The sequence below is a fragment of the Symphodus melops genome, assembly GCF_947650265.1.
Source record: "Symphodus melops genome assembly, chromosome: 8".
NCBI classification, from domain to species: Eukaryota; Metazoa; Chordata; class Actinopteri; order Labriformes; family Labridae; genus Symphodus; species Symphodus melops.
In genome coordinates this window covers 6,735,326-6,753,381 of record NC_136698.1, presented here as the reverse complement: position 1 = coordinate 6,753,381, position 18,056 = coordinate 6,735,326, and the positions used below count along the sequence as shown (strand labels likewise).

Genomic DNA, 18,056 nt, shown 5'->3' with positions numbered 1-18,056 from the left:
TTCTGAATGAAAAGATCTCGTTTAAAGCCCAGCAGTGATTGTTCCTGCAGCAATAAAGGACATAAACATGTGCAATGGAGTTATAAATGCTGAGGCAACATGTAATATTAAGTATTAATGGTAGTTAATGTTTATGTATAATACCTAAAATGTGCCCCTGATAATAGAGACTTCATGAAAAGCAGATATAAGACTACGCATTTTGCCCCTTTTACAGCAGGTGCACAATTATGCCTCTGTGGTTTGCGTGGGATAGCCATGGGGACTCATTTGCCAACCACTTACGATAACTAGAAGACTACAGCACCTACATGCAGTCATTAAAAACTGTGCCTTTATGTGCCCGTTCTCCATACTCATGACTAGAGGCTCTATTCGAGCACCGATTTCATAGCTGCAAAAAATTGAGCCATCCAGTGGCAAAACCAACGTTTATGGATCCTCACTTAAAACTAACAGAAACCTGAGGCCAGTACAACACATTTCAGGCAATCTGTTCATGAGCATTGTGAGACATCCTGCTGACAGGCAAACAAACAAACTACCAGGGGCATGAGAACAGCTTTCTTGGCAGAAGCAATTTGAAGAATAATGAGTAATTCTTGGCTATCAGTGAGCAGGAAACTAGGCTATGTAGGGCGTCTTCTCCCTATGAGCCAATAACAGCGTCAGCTAACAGAACAGTTATTTCCCCTGGAGCGGTACGAGCCGAGCGTTGGAAGAGAACAAATCAGACGCACATTCACTGAAATAATCAACTCAGCTTGGATGTTAATATCATCTTCACGTTTATTCATCTGTCAGAAAACACACACAGACTCAGAAATTGGTACATCAGTCGTCTAGGCACCCATTCAGTCAGTTACGGTATATTGGCAACATTGTTCAGAGGCACTGAAAGTGTTCTGAGGTTTTCACAGAGGGTACAAGAGCGTACACTGTCCTGCAGGGGGATGTTTGGGCCCCTTACAGTGGATGGAGGTGAAGGCTCCTGAATTCTGCCAGTGTACAGGACTGACTCAGTCTGTAGACCAGGATACATGGGCTTTTATGTAAGGAAATATTACTCTTTTAATAAACAATGACACTTCTCATTTTCAACATTGGATATGTTGTCTTCTTTGTTCAATAAAATATGGGGTTTCAATGATTTGCAAATAGTCACATTCTGTTTTTATTTACATTTCAGTGTCCCAACTTTTTCAGAAATTGGGTTGGATATGTCGTTCATAGAAACAACAATATAAATAAAAATGAATAGATTTGAACACATTTGGTGCATGTAAAGAAAAGGTTATATATCAAGAAAGTACATTTTCTTCAAACGTAAAGGTTTAAGAGCTTAAAGGTGTTATTATAATAAAAATGTTGCTAGTCCCATAAACGTAGTGGACTGTTTCTTCACTGCTTCCTGTTTAACTAGTAACCGAAAAAGACAATAGACGTTAAACAACATAGAAAAGGCTGGATTTACTAATGCTTGTGTTAGCTAGCTAAAAGCTTTGTTATTGATTGTAACCTTTGGTTTAATGATAACCATTTAAGCAGCGACGGCTCCGTCACAACTTCTAATGTTGGTTTTTCCAGTTTCTAGCTAACAAAACCACAAACTAGGGATTTAAATATTTTCTATCATGATGTATGATGCTATTGCACTGTTGAATGATATTGTAGTTCTTAGCTAGCAGAAGCTACAGGGTCATCAAATATGCTGGTTCATCTTAAAATACGGCTTGTTGTCTTTTCATATATTCACTTTTTAAATGCAGGGTTGGTCATTTTCTTCAGATACACTTTCTCTACATTTTGGTTAAAATTGTCTTTAAGGAATGAATAATTAATGTGCTCTGAAAAAGGAATAAGGAAAATCTGTCTTCTGTAGTAGTCAAACTTTGACCAATGTCTGACATGAGATACCAATGTGACGAACCAATCATGCCTCCCTGTTGTTCTCTACCCCATGAAAGCACGATCCCACACTCAAAGCAGGTCGCTTCTGGGCTAATGACACTGATGCATATCAGTGAACGGCTTTTGAGGGAGGTGAGAGGGGTGTGTGCTGATGGAGCACTAAGAGAATGCTAGTTTCAAAGTCTTGCTAGTTTTCAAAAATTACCAACCCATGTTGTATAACTTTAAATGTATAACTTGTAACTATTTTGTCTCTGACAATCCAAACATGACATCCAGATTTGGACGTCCAAATAAAGGACGTCCTCTGTTGACTATCACTGTTATTTCATGGAAAAGGTTTGTCTCTTTAATATAATTGTGAAGTCTCACCGGAATATTAACAAAACACATCAAGGTCCATAATCTCTGTGGTTTGTAAAATCTGTTGGAAATTCTGTTTACACTATCTCCTAATAATTTGCTATATCTATGCTAAACCTTACAGTGTTGCCCATCTACCCTGGCCTGATCAGTAAAACAGTGACTGATCAGTGTAACACATAGATAAACACACAAGATTCTAAATATCATACATATTCATAAAAGATTCAACTTCTCACCTTTGTAAACATCAGGATACAAATCATTCAGAGGCAAAGAATAACAATGTTAGCAAAGGTATCACTTGAACTAAACAGTGTATCATAGTGAGCATATTTTCCTTTATAAACACAAGTGGTTTCTTTGTATTCAGTGCAAAATCACAGATAGTAATCCAATGCCCTTTTACAGATTAAGCACAGCATAAAAACCTTTCCACCCAATCAGTCGCACAAAAGACATCGTCGTCATTTCTCTGTGTTATAGAAACTTCTGAAAAGTTTTAAAGTATGACTTTACTCATGCACAAATTAAACCAGATATAGTTTATACAGTGCAATACACTACACTTCTCCATCAAAGAGGAGATGAAGTGTAAAGTGTATGTTTAGGTGCTGAAACGTTCAGCTTTCACATATTAGTTTGATTAATAACAGAGAAACCACAGGACCAGCAGAGTCAGGGGTTCAGAGTAGAATAATAACATCATTTCAAACAATTATAACCTCAAAAAAGAGTTTAAGCAAACAGAAACTATTTCAACAACTATGCAGTCTGCTTTAATTGGCCTTTTCAACAATTCAACCAAACAAAGAGAAAATAAAAGTGTAGTTTGCCAAAATGTTAAACCTCCAAACAGTTATGGCCTCATGTAAGCGCTGTTCTTTACGCCAGTGGTGTGTCGTTTTAGTTTGTCTTCAACAGCCAATGAACATCATACAACGCAGATGTGTGTTTCACTGCAACATTATCCTTCTAAAAATAACCGACTTTCGCAGGATCAGTTCACTCTGGTTTAATGAGTTTTAGCCCATTTACCACTAACTGTGTTTACCATCTTATTTCAGGTTTCATGATTTCTGCTCAATTATAGCCTGCTGGTTTTAGTATTTCTTGGATAAAGTGACACTTTAATTTACATTTTTCAAGTTCTTCTCTTTAAAACTCTTTCAAAGGAAATGTGGATGACATGTTTATGAATTCATTTAAGTACTGAATCCAGCCTTATGGTCTAATTTAGTATGCATTCTGACAAAAGGTCCAGTTATCTGTTGTATGTTTCCCAAAACAAAACCAGTCTAAAACAGTGCTATGGTATCTGGGGTTACAAACCTAAATTCACATACTCAGATAACATTAAGAGATGACTGTTTTGTGTTTCAAACAGTGAAAATTAATCTGTTGAAGGGCTGCAGGTTAAAAATTGGATACAAACATTTTGTGTTTTGGCCCCTGGCAGTTTCCGGAAACCAAAGCTAAGCTGGAGTGGCACCACGAGGTGAGGTCTCTGGTATACAGAAAGTTTGAGTAAAAGCATCATTACCACTCAATACTACACTAGTAATCAATCGTCATTTTGCTTTTTCACTTGTGTCTGTATATAAAGGGAAAACATGTTGTGAAAATATTGTGTGGGACTACACCACGTACATGCAATGGGGAACTTAAAGGCAGGGTTGTTAATTTTTGAAAACTAACATGACTTTGAAAGTAGCATTCCCTCAGTACTGCGCCAACACCCCGGGGTTGGGTGTCCCCTCTGTGCTCCCTCAAAAGTCAAACCCCTCACTTACATGCACGAGTGCTATTGCTCCAGAAGTGGACCCCATTGCTTGCATTGTGTAGAAACTATGTTGTCTCATGTCTCAATCAGTGGTAAATCAGTAAAAACTCAGTGTGGGCGAGTGAACGCAAGGGCTAGTGAATGAGCACGGAGACACAGGGGCCTACATTTGCTACATCAAATTGGTACCTCACAGCAAGTGTTTACATGCTAACTGCTGCACTTGATTCTTTCCTTTTTCATGAATAATTTATTTCTGTCAGGACCTTAAGACAATTTCAACCAAAATCTCAAAACTATATCTGGATGAAATTACCAACCCTGCCTTTAACATGCTCAAAATGACACATGGTGTTGTTTTACAAGCAAGTACTGCACAATGTTTTCATGACACTTGCCTTAGTTAATATAAATTAGGGTAAAGTCCATGACAAATGTTCAGTTCACCTGGGTTCACATTTCAGTTAGCTTGAAGTCAACTATGTGGAGGCGTTGGGGTCTTGGGTTCAGATCAGTTGCCCCCAATGTTGAAAGAAACAATCTGACATTAAAAAACAAAATCTTTGGTTGTCCATATTAAGGCCATACCAAGTAGATATTGCCATGTTGTAGGGGTTCCTTATTTATACAGTCCAGGTACATGATGAAAAGAGAGGTTGTGTAGGTGACACTTGGTATGAGCCTAATAGTTTCCTACAATATCCTTGTTTCCTCCATTTCTTTGCAGTTTAATATTTCATGCATTTGTTGAAAGTGCATTCACTGAAGGTGTTGTGCAGTGGAGTGTGACCCTTATTTTGAATTCAGGATGCTGTCAACATAATAAAAGGTTACATTGCAAGCTTTCAAGTAATACAAAGCGTGTTATTTCTAGAAGGAGGAACAGCGCTGTTAACAGCCGGCAAATGCATCTAACGTTGAGAATTCCTCGACTAGCTGTGTCTAACCCAGAGCTTCAGCTCCCACTCTGCTTTCGTCGCCTCTTCTTTGCTCCTTTTTTAATTAAAAATAATACAGCAGCAGTAGGCTAAAAAAACAAAAACAGCCAAGAATCTGTTTGTCTCTGTCTGTTTGGCCCTCACTGGCACACATTTAAATCCCTAAACGCCACATGCCAAACGTCCTCACAGTGCTTTTCTCCTGAGTGTCCCTGTGTGTGTGATCAGGTGTGTGTCTGTGCTCTAGAGACAAAATGTATGATGTGAACAGCTGCCTGTCCCCAGAGAAACTAAACTCACCAAAGAGACAGCTAGGGTGTTGCTTCATTACACCTTGACACACATCTCATTACATGACCCGATAAGGCCTTTGACTGTGGCTGAAGGTGTGCATGCACTCAGAAAAAAAGATTACAGTTAAAAAGGAATTGTTTTTTTCCTTGTTTAAACCATGGATCTACCAACATTTTACACTTCTTTTTGGTGAACATTTTGATATCTGGAATTTTAAATTAAAATCCTTCTAACTGCTACATAAAAAAGGTTTATTGAGGCATAAATCAAAAATCATTTTCTCTACCCACATAAAAAAACATTTGTAATACTATTTGAGATGCAAGAGTTATGTGATTGATTATCATGTCAATTTTTTGATGCTGTTGTTCTCTCTGAATACATTAGAGATCATATCATAAATTAAAGGCACAGTGCACACTCTCTGTTGTCTGAGGCAGTGGTTCTTAACTAGTTTAGCCTCAGGACCAGCCACCAACATCTGAATGAGAAATGGTGACCCAAATTTTTGCAGATGGGATTTTTTTAATGAAAAATTGGGCAGTTTGGACCTCAAGCTTTACAAAATATGCGAATGAACAAAGAAACGGAACAAAAAAACCCCCTTTTGACACATTTTTTCGGCACCCAATCGAGACACACCGAAAACAGCTCTGCAACACACATTTGGATCCCGGCCTACCTGTTAAGAACCACTGAAGTCTGAAGTATGACTGTATAATGCCAAAGGTGTTCACCTCAACACAACTTATTGCAAGATGAAAAGATGAAACAGACAGAAAATCATTAGATGATCCTTCAAGAAAGGGCTCAACATGACATGGAGTATATACAAGGTAAAAAAAAAAAAAAAACTATCACAGCCTTGTGCAGCTGTTTCTCACTCCAGTAAAACCTGGTCATGTCCCCTCAGGGAATCAAGACTGATTGGTAGAATTTAATGATACGTCTTAGAAGCAAAAACATCCAGGAGCTCCCCACACATTTACTTGCAATTTGCAAACTAATTAGAAGTTTGGGTGTAACTGCTTTCAGCTGTGTGCACCCCTACGAGTTAGAAAGGTGTTCATTTCTTCCCCACAGTACCGTTCTGTCTGTTCTGTCAAGACAAAGATTCAGCTCGTACCCTGCCTCAAAAGAAATCTCGGCTGTAAAAAATAAAACTGATAAGACAAGCAGAGCACATGGCGCCAGAGCTACTTCACCAGTGAGAAAAGATTCACCCAGATTCAGTTATGGAGGGCTTACAATAAAATCCAAACACATACTTACAGTGCTTATGGGGAGACATTCAGTCAGTGCACACTTTGAATAAGATTCCTGATAATTATTAAATAGATAGAGTATTTACAATATATGCTAAGCTAACATTAACTAAATAATCCATAGAGTCCATGTTTGTTATAGCAAATGTACATCTACTACGTATTTGTAAGATATTTACATAACATTTATGTGGGTTTAATACAAGAAGAAAATATTAAAAACCAATATAATCGCCAAAAGTCTAGCCAAAGCTAACTCTAACTCCTAAACTATAGGCACATACAAGGCTAGCAGGGGTTTAGGCTTCAGCCTGATTCATAACGAAGGACCACTTTGACTTTGGCTGACACTGTTTTTTCTAGATAATGTTTTTTGTGCTTTGTTTCTTATACTAGCTAACAGTGCTTTGTTTGTTTCCCTTTATGAGGCAAAAGAAATGTGAATTACGTTCTTTTGTGCCCTGTGTGGCTCTGTGGTCACGACTTGGATATTAAGTCCCAGCTGAAGGGGTTGTAAAAAGTACCTGCAGGGATAAATCTCACATAAGAATTGAAAAATGAGTCTCACACTAAATCTATATCCTCAGCTATGATCTTCCCAAGGATAAGATCTGTGTCTGGTCTCATGTTTTTGCTTCTTTGTCTCTTTTACTTATATCCACAACTTCCTCGTTGTTTCCAACAGTTTGCATCATTTATTTAAATGCTTAAAACCCTCTGCCACTCCTGGTCTCTTGTAAGTATTCCTGCACCCTTTCTCTTGATTTGTTGTGCACAAATAGTCCTTTTCCTCTAGCTTTAACAACCCCAAGATTTATGTGCAATTCATTTGCATTGACCTGTATGTGGAGTTATCCACTCAAATCACTGGAGAGGGGTTGATCAGAAACAAATGAACAAAATAAATGTTTTGTCAAAAACGTACAATTATGCCAAATGCAGATTAGTTGCAGCATGGTTCATTATAAAGACTGAGTTTCAACAGTAATAACCAACTCAAATCAATCCAGAAAATCCAATTATAGATTTTTATGGTAGAGCATTATGTCAAATATGAGGATTTAAATGTTTGATCCATTTATCAAATGAATTGCAACAAGGTCTTGAGGCCATATAGGTCTAATCCTCTTACTGGATATGCCCTTAAAAAAGGCTGCCTTCACTTTCCAGCACTTTGGTCTTGCATGTCTGCACCTGTCTTGTCCCACTTTTATCTCTGAATTTTACTCCCCTACTTCCCTCCTCTTCTGCCTCTTAGCTGTAGCCAAGGTTTTCCATCTCATGGCGGTATCTCAGCTCAGACACTTTTGCTTTGTGCTGCTTGCTCTCCAGGTGCTGTCTGAAGTCCGTCTCCTGCTCGGCTCCGCAGTTGCACATGGAGCAGTAGAACTGCCCGCTGGGAGTGACGCACATGGCCAGGTCCCTCGGGATGCGCTGCCTCGGTCTAGGGTTGTAATACGGCCCTGGGGGGAAAGAGACGAGTCACGTAGACGGGAGTGAAATAAGTTAATTGCAGCCACTCTTTAAGAGATTGGTTTATTCTAGATGTATCTAGCATGACATCTGGAAGAATGCTTCAATGTAGAACAAACTTAGTGAGAGACTATTGGAAAATTGTCAAATGAATATTAAAGTTACAAAGTTTATTTTCTAATAAAAATAAGTTATGAGAAGCAGCACTAGAGCTTAAGCTGATTATGTTTCGCTACAGTACTGCTTGTGTGTGCTGTGTGTGGGTGTTCAAGCAGTAGAAAAACGAGACGAAGATAAGGGGAGAGATAAAAAGACAGTGAGAAGGCAACTGTAGAAGAGAGAGCAGCTATTTTTGGGTTTGTCCATCAAGACAAAAAATGATTGAATCAGCAGAACTTTGAAGTGTGTGCGTGTAAGGAAAGGAGATCAAAAAGGGAGAGGAGGGAGGAAAGTGAATTGGCTCTACTTTAGGATTTGTCCTGTTTCATCTTGAGCCAAGGGGATACTGTTATTTTGTCCTTGGAAAAATAGAGAAAGAGATAGTTGTTTGACGTCAGCAGAAAGTCTGACGTTACCTACTCTGTATCTGTTTTCACACACGCTCAGGCAAAAGCCGTCTCTCGAACAATCACATGAAAACACAATGAAGACGCTTTCAGTGGAAATTGTTATCTGCTATTGCCTGCTTATTGGTGATTAATGGATTTTTTTCCGCTCTTCCAAAACAGGAGGCTGATGATTTTAACATGATATTTAACAAAACTATTATTTAAGAACTTCGGAAAGTATGTTTTTAGTTTTTCAGCTGCAAGCAAACTGAGCCTTGTAAAGCTGTCAACCAAAATGCAACTACTGACAGAGAGTCATGTGTCATATGTTTATTTTTAATTCAAATTTACAAATGCAATCGTTTTATTCCTTAATATTATAAGAATATAATTTTGTCTTGGGTTTCGTTGCAGTTACAGTGAGACTATAAGATTTGGTGTCCAGCATAAAGGAAGTACAAGCATTTAATAAAAGAGGTTTTTATTGAAAAAAAATCTCAAAGAAACGTCAAATGTCACCTTGAACAGAGAAATAGATTATCACTATTCCAGATTTTACCCATATCATTTAAATGTATAAGTATATATAATGAGGTATATAACTAATAATCCTCATACAGTAATTATACAGTGCTAACAGTAGCTTGTTGGCATATATTCAGCAGTTTGGTGTTTTACCTCTAACTCCACACAAATGGTCACTTTTTTTGGTTCCATTTGATTAGTTGATTGTTACTAACACAATAAAATCATGTTGCAGACATGTTGTCATTCCAAATAAGTAATTTAACTGTTTTTATCACAGTTTTAAATTGACTGTTCAAAACAGAACAGGCATTTATAACCAGGTTCTACTTGGTGAACACCTCTGTGTTTGAGACTCTCTCAATAATGTATATGTATTAGCTTACCTGTTATTGAGGCAGAAAGCTGTGGGCTGCGGCGGTTTTTCACAAGTCTGTACTCACTGCAGTCTTTCCTGCTTCTTCTCGGGGCTGCATCATTGTTTCCGTCCCTGAAACAGGCAAGGCTAGCATCAAAATCACTTTGCTACAAAAGGTTAGCAAAATACACGTCCGCCTTGTTGTTTTAAAAGTTAAGCTTGTCTACTTTGGTAATAAAGACAGCAAAAGAGAGTTTGGTGCCTTGCTCAAGGACACCTAGGCAGTGCTCGAGAAGTAGTCTGGCACCTTTCCAGCTACCAGACCAACTTCCATATTCATCCGCATCTGGACTTGAACCAGTTACCCTCCGGTTCCCAACACCAACACGTCCCTGAGCTACTGCCGCCCCAATATATACTCAATACTCAAAATTGTTAAGGCTTCTTAATTTTTCAAATATCCATCATAGCATTAGCTTGTATATTTGCAATAGAAATGCAAAGCTTGAACAAAACTAAGTAACAGCTCTTTATTCTACCAAGAGGTTAAATACTCAAACCTACATGTTGTTGGCGTTCTGTTGGGCCTCAGCGAGCCGTAGTTTCTTGGCGTGATTCTTGCCCTGGTAGTGGGCCTGTGCAACTGCGGGTGAACTGAAGGAGGCGTCACACAGCTTACAATAGTCATTTTCTGTGGCCAAGATGACCCTGGTTGCCCCCTTATAGAGTGCCTGAGGACACAGGACAAAGCAATGCAGTGTTTGTGCTGAGACAAGTAACGGAGTAAACACTGAGGAAAAAAAAGAAGAACGAAATGTTTCGTTCAGTAGGAGCAAGTGAAGGATTTCCTGCACCACTTGTTTTGAGGTTTGTGGGAAAGCATGCGGATAAAGTAATGAAGTCATGAAAGAAATCACATCCATGTGCTTATGTCCAAGGTTGTCCCATGTCTTTTTTGAACTTTCTTTCACTGCTGTTTGTTGCTGAGCAGGTAACGTGCTGCTGTTACCTATGCTATAACAACATGACATTTCTAGCTAATGGGGACTGCAGATTCAAGAAACAATTCAGTTCACACTGTCACATTGCAAAATAAAAATAAGAAAATATATATCTGCTTTTAAATGTGAGAAGATTTAGATGTTTAAAAAAAACCCTTTCTGCATAAAATAATCGAGTTTACTCTTCTATTAGTAATTAGATGATGTTCCCTGAATATGTAAGCTTTCTTTTTCTTTTTCTTTTATCGTGTTTCTCTTTTTTCAGATTTATTTTTGGCCTTGTTGGGCCTTTATTGAAGAGATAGCGTCAGAAATCAGGGAGAGAGACAGAGAGTGGGAAATGAGATGCAGGAAAGCATCCACAGGATGGATTTGAACCTGGGCCGTCTGCTTGGAGGACTACATCATCTGAACATGAGTTGCACAGACGAACGACTGCACCATCAGCACCCCTCTCATTGTGTTTCTGATATCCAATTAAACATGTTTAGTATCAAGACAGGAATTAAGACAAAGTAGTTATCTTTTATCAGTACAGCCAGATTGTGTTGAGATAGAATTATTCAGTGTTGTGCAAATGATGTGAGTTTCTATTGAAATAAACAAACTCTGCAGTTCTCCACAACCTCCTCAAAATGAAATGACCTATATAAGCATATTGACCACCTTGTGCAGCAGTACACCCACTTTCACAACTAAAACTGTAACATTTAGGTGGGCGGGTGCTGGATTTCTAGGTTTGGTCCTGACCTGTCTGCTTGCGTCACTGTCATTGGATCCTGAGCTGAGCGCTGTCTGGCCAGCTCCCTCAAGGACTTCTGGGATCCTGATGGCTGGAGGCTGCTGACTGCCAGCGTAGAAATTTCTCAACTTTTTTCCATGATTCTTCCCCTTAGACAGATAAAGAAACATAGATTTTGTTCAGGTATGTAGATTTACATTTATCATGTTCTGTGCAGGTTCGAAAGCGGTCTTCCTCTGACCTGGTAGTGAGCCTGTGCCTGCTGTGCAGAGTTGAGGGTAACATTGCAGAGTTTACAGTACAGAGGTTTACACAGTTCCCCCAGCCCCAAGGAGTCCTCCTGCTCCTCCACACCCGATGGAGACACCTCATCCTGGGACTGGTCACTGGCTGGGGCTGCCTGTCCTAGTAGAGGACCACCAGGGATGAGGCAGGACACGGGGGCTGGGATGAGGGCCTGTCCTGGAAGTCTAGGAGGCAGCTGTGAAGGGTCTGGGCCTGGAGCAGGAGGGGAGGACAGTGGACTAGGAGGTAGGGAGAATCTTCCCACCCCTGGAGCCCCAACAGGAGGAGGCACCAGGGTTTGTGAATGATTGAGAGGAGGAGGCCCCCTTTGTTGGGTGAGGTCCATGGTTGGAGGCACTATTGCTTGGGAATGATCTACAGGTGGGGGCAACAATGTGTGCGCCATTGGTGGAGGCCCCAGTGGTTGAGCCGCCATTGGTGGGGGTCCTAAACTGTGTGGTGGGGAAATGGTAGGAGGCCTTAATGTGTGAGGAGCAGCAGTTATGGGTGGGGGACATAGAGTCTGAATGGAGGCCAAGGTTGGAGGTCCAATTGCCTGAGCAGGGGCCATGGGAGGTGGGCCGAGAGGTTGCGTTGGCGCCATTGGTGGAGGTCCCAGCCGGTGCAGAGAGTCCATGTGATGGAAAGGCTGCTGGGGATGACTGAAGAGACTCAGAGGAGGCTTCAACATGGTCTCTGGGCCTGCGGACATCAGAGGCTATACACTTAATTGGAAGGGATTTATATTCAAATAAATCAAACCTTTCTCCTTAGTCAGGTTCTTTATAAAACATCAGTAATACACATTTTCCATTGCTATTCTTGAAAGTTTTATATTTGAAAAACATTAGCATTTAGGTTTAGTCCTAGTCCTGTTTTCTGCTTTAAGGCCTTAAGGGATGATAATGTGAACACATTGACTACATATAAAGATGGACAAAATACCTCCACGGTCTTAGATAGATGACGTTAGATTAGATTAGATTGATTAGATTAGATTTACTTCAAGGGGGTCCCTAAAGGGACATTTGCAAAAGTAACATACAGCTCAGTGCACCTTGATGTAACAAAAAAAACATTCTAAAAAGCGTTACTAAAACACATGTGAATTCTTAATTTACTCAGTGACAATGCTTTTCATTCTTTGTAATCCAAAATAGTTTTACATGACTTGAATTTGTAGAATGACTGTTTGAGAAAAACTTTGCAAGTAAAAATAGCTTTGGTGCACATGCTTATGATATGGCATGATTTGATCTGATTCTGTCAAACTTAAAGCAAAGGAAATAAAAATAATGTTGACATATCACTTTAAATGACACCATGAAGTAGGCACACAGTGCTTGTCTTTAATCTTTCAAAAATAAATACAGGGTTTGCTTTGGATTTTAGACTTTTAAAGACGCTTCAGATCCTGCAGTCTTAAGTGGACATTGTGTCCTGACAAATCATCAAACAGACAGTGAGAAGGGATTTGGTTAAAGTCCAATTTCTAATGTACAATAACAATAATACAAAGCATCTGTATTTAGATGCCCTGAGGCACAAGAGATGTAAAGAAATACATGAATGAAAACACATTCTCGGACAGAGGGGCTTTTCACTCCAGTGGGCATCAGAAAGATTAGGCTGAGCCTGAGGCGCCTGCAGTAAAGCATACAAGATGCTATATATATATGCATACATGTTCACACACATGCACACACAAACACAGTGACAAAAAAATCCATCTCAAGCTCCTCTGATCACTCTGCCTGAAGTGTGACTGCTTGAATGGACTTATCTTTGTGTAAGAAACCAGAAATAAAGAGCTTGAAGTTACTGCGCTGATTTATGTGTTTGTATGCGCCACTCTAATGATCCATTATGTTAGTGTGCGTCTGTGTGTAACTACATACATTGACAGCTCAATAAAACTCCAACAGCTGTGTCAAAACTCTCTGCGCTGGAAGCTTTTATCTGGGATCCAACTGGACGCCCAGTGGCACTGATTCATAGACCCAAAATAAAACCCAGGGGTGTTTGTGTTTCCGACTGCTGCTTTCTGTCAGTCTGTCTGTCAGGCCTGTTTAGCTGTCTCTCTGTCACTTGGCCTGGCTGACTTCAGCAGAAAGGTATGCTGGAGGTGTCACTGATCTTACTATAGTGGACTTAAAGATGACTCTAAAGAAGAGTTAGCAGATTTGGGCAAGTGTATTACTACAGACACATGATGAAGCAGGTGCATATAAATGAATATCAGTTTTACAAGTTATTGGCATCGTTAACTTTTGGTTTATGGTGTCTCCATCTGCTATTTTTGGAAGCTCCTTCTGAGGACTGCATAAGTAGGGAGCAGCAGTGGTGATCTATTTGCAATAAAAACATATGAACTGGGTTAGTATTAAAATATATTATACAATACGACACGATGCAATATGATACAATGCCATTGCTTAATGTTTAAGTGAAGTCTAGCTTAGCTTAAGATAAGGCTTCAATAATAGAAAATTTGAAAATGCAATGGCACCTATAGTACCAATGATGAATACAAGACAGGAAAAGTTTGTTTAATTTGCAAACAAAAACATGTAAATGCAAATTAATATTAAAGTGTTTTATTTTTAACATACAGGGTTGGGAAAAAGGCCCGAAGGGTTTCTAGTACGACACCGTTTGAGAAGATTGTGCAACAAACATCATTAACACCCTTCAGCTTTGACTGAGACAGCCTTCACAGCAGTTCAAGGCACAAAGGAAATCTGAACCTGTTTTCTTGATTTTATTGTTGTAGCATTTCAGAGACTCGATACAACAAAAGACTGTTCAAGTAAATGCACGTTTGCTGTCAACAGTAAGTAAGCCCAACATGGTCAATGTAATTTATTTGTGCTGGTCTTCTTCAGTCAATGATTCCCCATGTCACATTACTTCTTATTTATTTATGTTATCAATAAGAGTGTTGGTTCCTTTGTAGACGAGATGGTTATCAAGATAATCTTTATACCTCCTCATTTAGCCTTTTTTTTTGCTCTTGCCTCCTATATACACGTTATTCCTTTACTCTGTTTGCTGGAATTTTAGTTGAATGACTAACTAAACTTTCAGATTATACTGAGCTGAAAGTTTTTCTTCCAGTATATTAAACGGAGGCCCATTTAATGCTTTTTGATCACACCTTTATTTGCAATTCTTTCTAAATCATGGCAGAATTAATTGCAGTAATGTTCATAATTGGATTAATACTTACAGAATGTGGACTATCAGACAGTTAAGGGGCAACATGAGCCCTAGCTGTAGGCATAAAAGCCAGAACAAGCAATAAAAACATGCATTATTGGCTGTGACTGTGCAGTTTACGACAAGTTCTAAATCCAATCTGTCATAGATGAAAGCATCTATTTATATCTCCCTCTATTTTGACATGAAACAGGTCCAACTTGCAGGAATATCATACCGGATACAGCTGTTATAAAGATTGGGTTTTTGATTGACATAAAGGAGACCAAGGAAAGCCAATCTCTTTTTTTTAAACGTTTGGCTGAGATCTTTACAAAGTTTTAATATGAGCCAGATAGGCCAAGGTCAACATGAGCCTCCTCCTCAGAGACCAAGTTCCAGGCCATCAAAGCTTTGGGAGAGGTCACAATTAACGTCAAAGTTAAAACTAGGCTTATGTAATATTGCTCTAAAGCACAAGGCAGAAAATAAGGTTCTTCATTTTCTTCCTATAAACACAAAGTTCACATCAAGTTTTGGATGGATAGTTTCCAAAGTTGGTGACTGGTTCATCAACTCTGTTTGCTTGACTCAGGATTTGTGTCTTTGGTTGAGCACCAGGACACTACACACACACACACACACACACACACACACACACACACACACACACACACACAAACACAAACTTCTGTCTTGGAGACTGATCATCTCCTGGCCTCCACAGAGAATCTCTAAATAGGCCAAGTGTTCATTTTCTCTTGAGTTTTTCTTGCTATACTGTGCTGTATCACATCAATTATGGAGCAATGAGGAGCACATGCCTCCTGCACTTATTTTATCTGCTTCACTGGGCACTGGACGAGAACAGAACGCAGCAAAGACCAGATAGCCAATGTCTTCCTGTACATTCACTGTATCTAACCAGCAATAACGTATTTAATTATTAACAGAGCTTGAGAGATGGTCTATATTCTCCTGTAAAGACCACATTTGTTGTTAAAATCCACAAGTTTTAACTAATAATTATAACAAAAATAAGCAGCAATGCAAGCAAATTTTAAGTCTTTGTTTATAAAAAAAAACAAACAGCTTTTCATTTCTGGTATTTATCCCTTTATGATTGGTTATAAGCTTACTCATCCTTCTTTAAATCTTACAACTTCAAGACGTTGTGCAGCCTATGCATTTTGAGCTGACAGAGAAGCTGACTGAAGATGGCAGTTCAATGGCAGGAATGTAACCAGGTGGACAGGTATGTCTCATGCTGTACATCTGAATATACGTGATCCATATAGCTTTAAGTTCCTGTAACCAGCAGGGAAAGCCTGTTTATTGGCAGGTACTGTGCAAGTGCAACGAAGAAACCCTCGTTTTGAAATTGCCACATGCCACCATCAGTTGTGCGGATCAAGTAGTGCAAAGGCGATGAAGTAAGGGAGCAGCATTTCTTCACTTGAGATAGACTGTATTAAAGTGAACATATGTCTGAGGCTGTTCTACAATCTGAACCCAGCTCAAGATATAAAGCTCTCTCACTGTAAGAGACAGTCTCAACATCCTCACATTTTGCATCACAGCATCTTTAAGCAGAACAAAATGATGGCTGGTACACATGACATTATGATGACAGCAGCAGCAGCAGTAGCAGGACAACCGAGTTTAACATCCACCTTCTTCTGTGACATCTGCACATCTCTCTCTGGTTTAATTTTCTCAGCGCATCATTAGACTACTGGAAGTCAAAAGGGAGATCCTGAATGTTTCAAGCCTCCTCTCCTTACCTGGCAATCGGGTAAAATAATGGCTGCTGTCACCGTAGCTGACAGGAGGTGAAGTATAATTTCTGCAGTAATCTGCACTCTGGTAGTATGCTGCATCCCCGGTCTTCAGCTGCAGCGCCATCATCGCACTGACATCCCTTTGCCAACTTCTCTTCTCCAAAAAACCGGGCGATCTCGGCAGGATGACAGACCTTACCACAAGCTCAGATACCGCGGCATTCAGCGGAGGGGGTGTTTCCAGAGGAGTGCGAAATACAGGAAACGACAGTCACCAGTAATACATTTTAACCCACACACTTGTAGGTACACTTGCGTTTCTGTTTGCTTAATAATCGTTGACAAAGATGTTCTCACCAACAAAACCACATTTTTGTAAGCTGCACACTCTGCCAAAGATCCTCTGGCATCCCCCTTTCTTGGTACGGTCCATTTCCGATGCCACCGCTCTTGATTTGCATGGGTGGTAATCATGACACATTGTATAAATATGTTACACCTCTATGGTACTCTCGGATCACCCGTGAGGGCTATTTAAGAGTGTCAATCTGCAGGGAAAACAGCAGAGTAGGCGTTACAAAAAAGCTTATTAGATAAGTGCAAAAACATAAGTAAATACTTCAGCATGTCACAAGTAAACAGAATATTTACTAAACGGTTGTATCCCACTATACATGATATGTTTATTAGACTACATAATAGCTTTAGGCTATTAAAGCAACAGTCATTGTGAATGTAAGATGTGATTGAAACCAGAATATACAAGCAGTTTATGTGGTCTTTTTTATCAATCAATATGAATGTCTTACATTTAAATGTATAGGCTGTTAAAGATTAATGTAACATTATTTTGCATTATGTACCACTTAGTAATTTCTGATGTGACATATAGCACTAAATACATCATAATATATTTTAAATTTTATGTATTTGATTATTTATTATGAACCAACAAGACTAAACTACATGATAATACAATAGGCAATTGTATATATACCGTTGATAAATATGCAATTAGTACATCAATGACTACAAGTGTTCACATTCGTTGTCCATGACTTAGAAAGACGAGCTATCACAAGATAAGATAAGAAAAGATCATTTTTATTCATCAACCTTTGGTGGAAACTGATGCAGGAGCAGCAGTGATTCTGGAGTCTATTGGGGTCCAATGCAAAAATTCATTGGGGGTCCCTCCAACCAGCATTCATCCCCATTATGTCTACCATTTTCTAGATGCTTACTCATCTTCCTCTTTCTCTTTTTGTTTTTCAATTCCAGATTAATTTACCGTCGGAGATAATGCTTAGCAGGGCAACAAAAGTTACTGGTGGTATGGGGCTCCCTTCAGAAGGTATCCTACTGTCATTGCAAAATGTACACCGTTTGAACCACTGCTCTGGTTTTAAATGTGTCAGCCCTTGGGGCCCCCCTATTGGCCTGGGGCCCCAAGCAGTTGCCTGTTGACAAACAGCACATATGTGCAGATCAATTCAATTCTATTTGTATAGCACATTTCATACGAACGTAAACCCAAACCCAATTACAGAAGACAAAGATAAACACACAAACAATAAAAACTGATTAAAAA

The 18,056-nt window shown here is 39.3% G+C and overlaps 1 protein-coding gene across 1 annotated transcript; it reads right to left on the bottom strand.

Annotated features, from left to right (window-relative positions):
• Nucleotides 1-764: 764 nt before the first annotated feature.
• zmat3 (zinc finger, matrin-type 3) lies at nucleotides 765-16,651 on the bottom strand. The gene is made up of 6 exons (XM_079350995.1): nucleotides 16,469-16,651; nucleotides 11,443-12,188; nucleotides 11,210-11,350; nucleotides 10,023-10,189; nucleotides 9,487-9,590; nucleotides 765-8,017 (listed from the first exon to the last, which is right to left on the bottom strand). Exons 1-6 carry the CDS (start codon nucleotides 16,590-16,592, stop codon nucleotides 7,809-7,811), a joined length of 1,491 nt encoding a protein of 496 aa, XP_079207121.1. The 5' UTR covers nucleotides 16,593-16,651; the 3' UTR covers nucleotides 765-7,808.
• Between the last annotated feature and the right edge of the window lie 1,405 nt (nucleotides 16,652-18,056).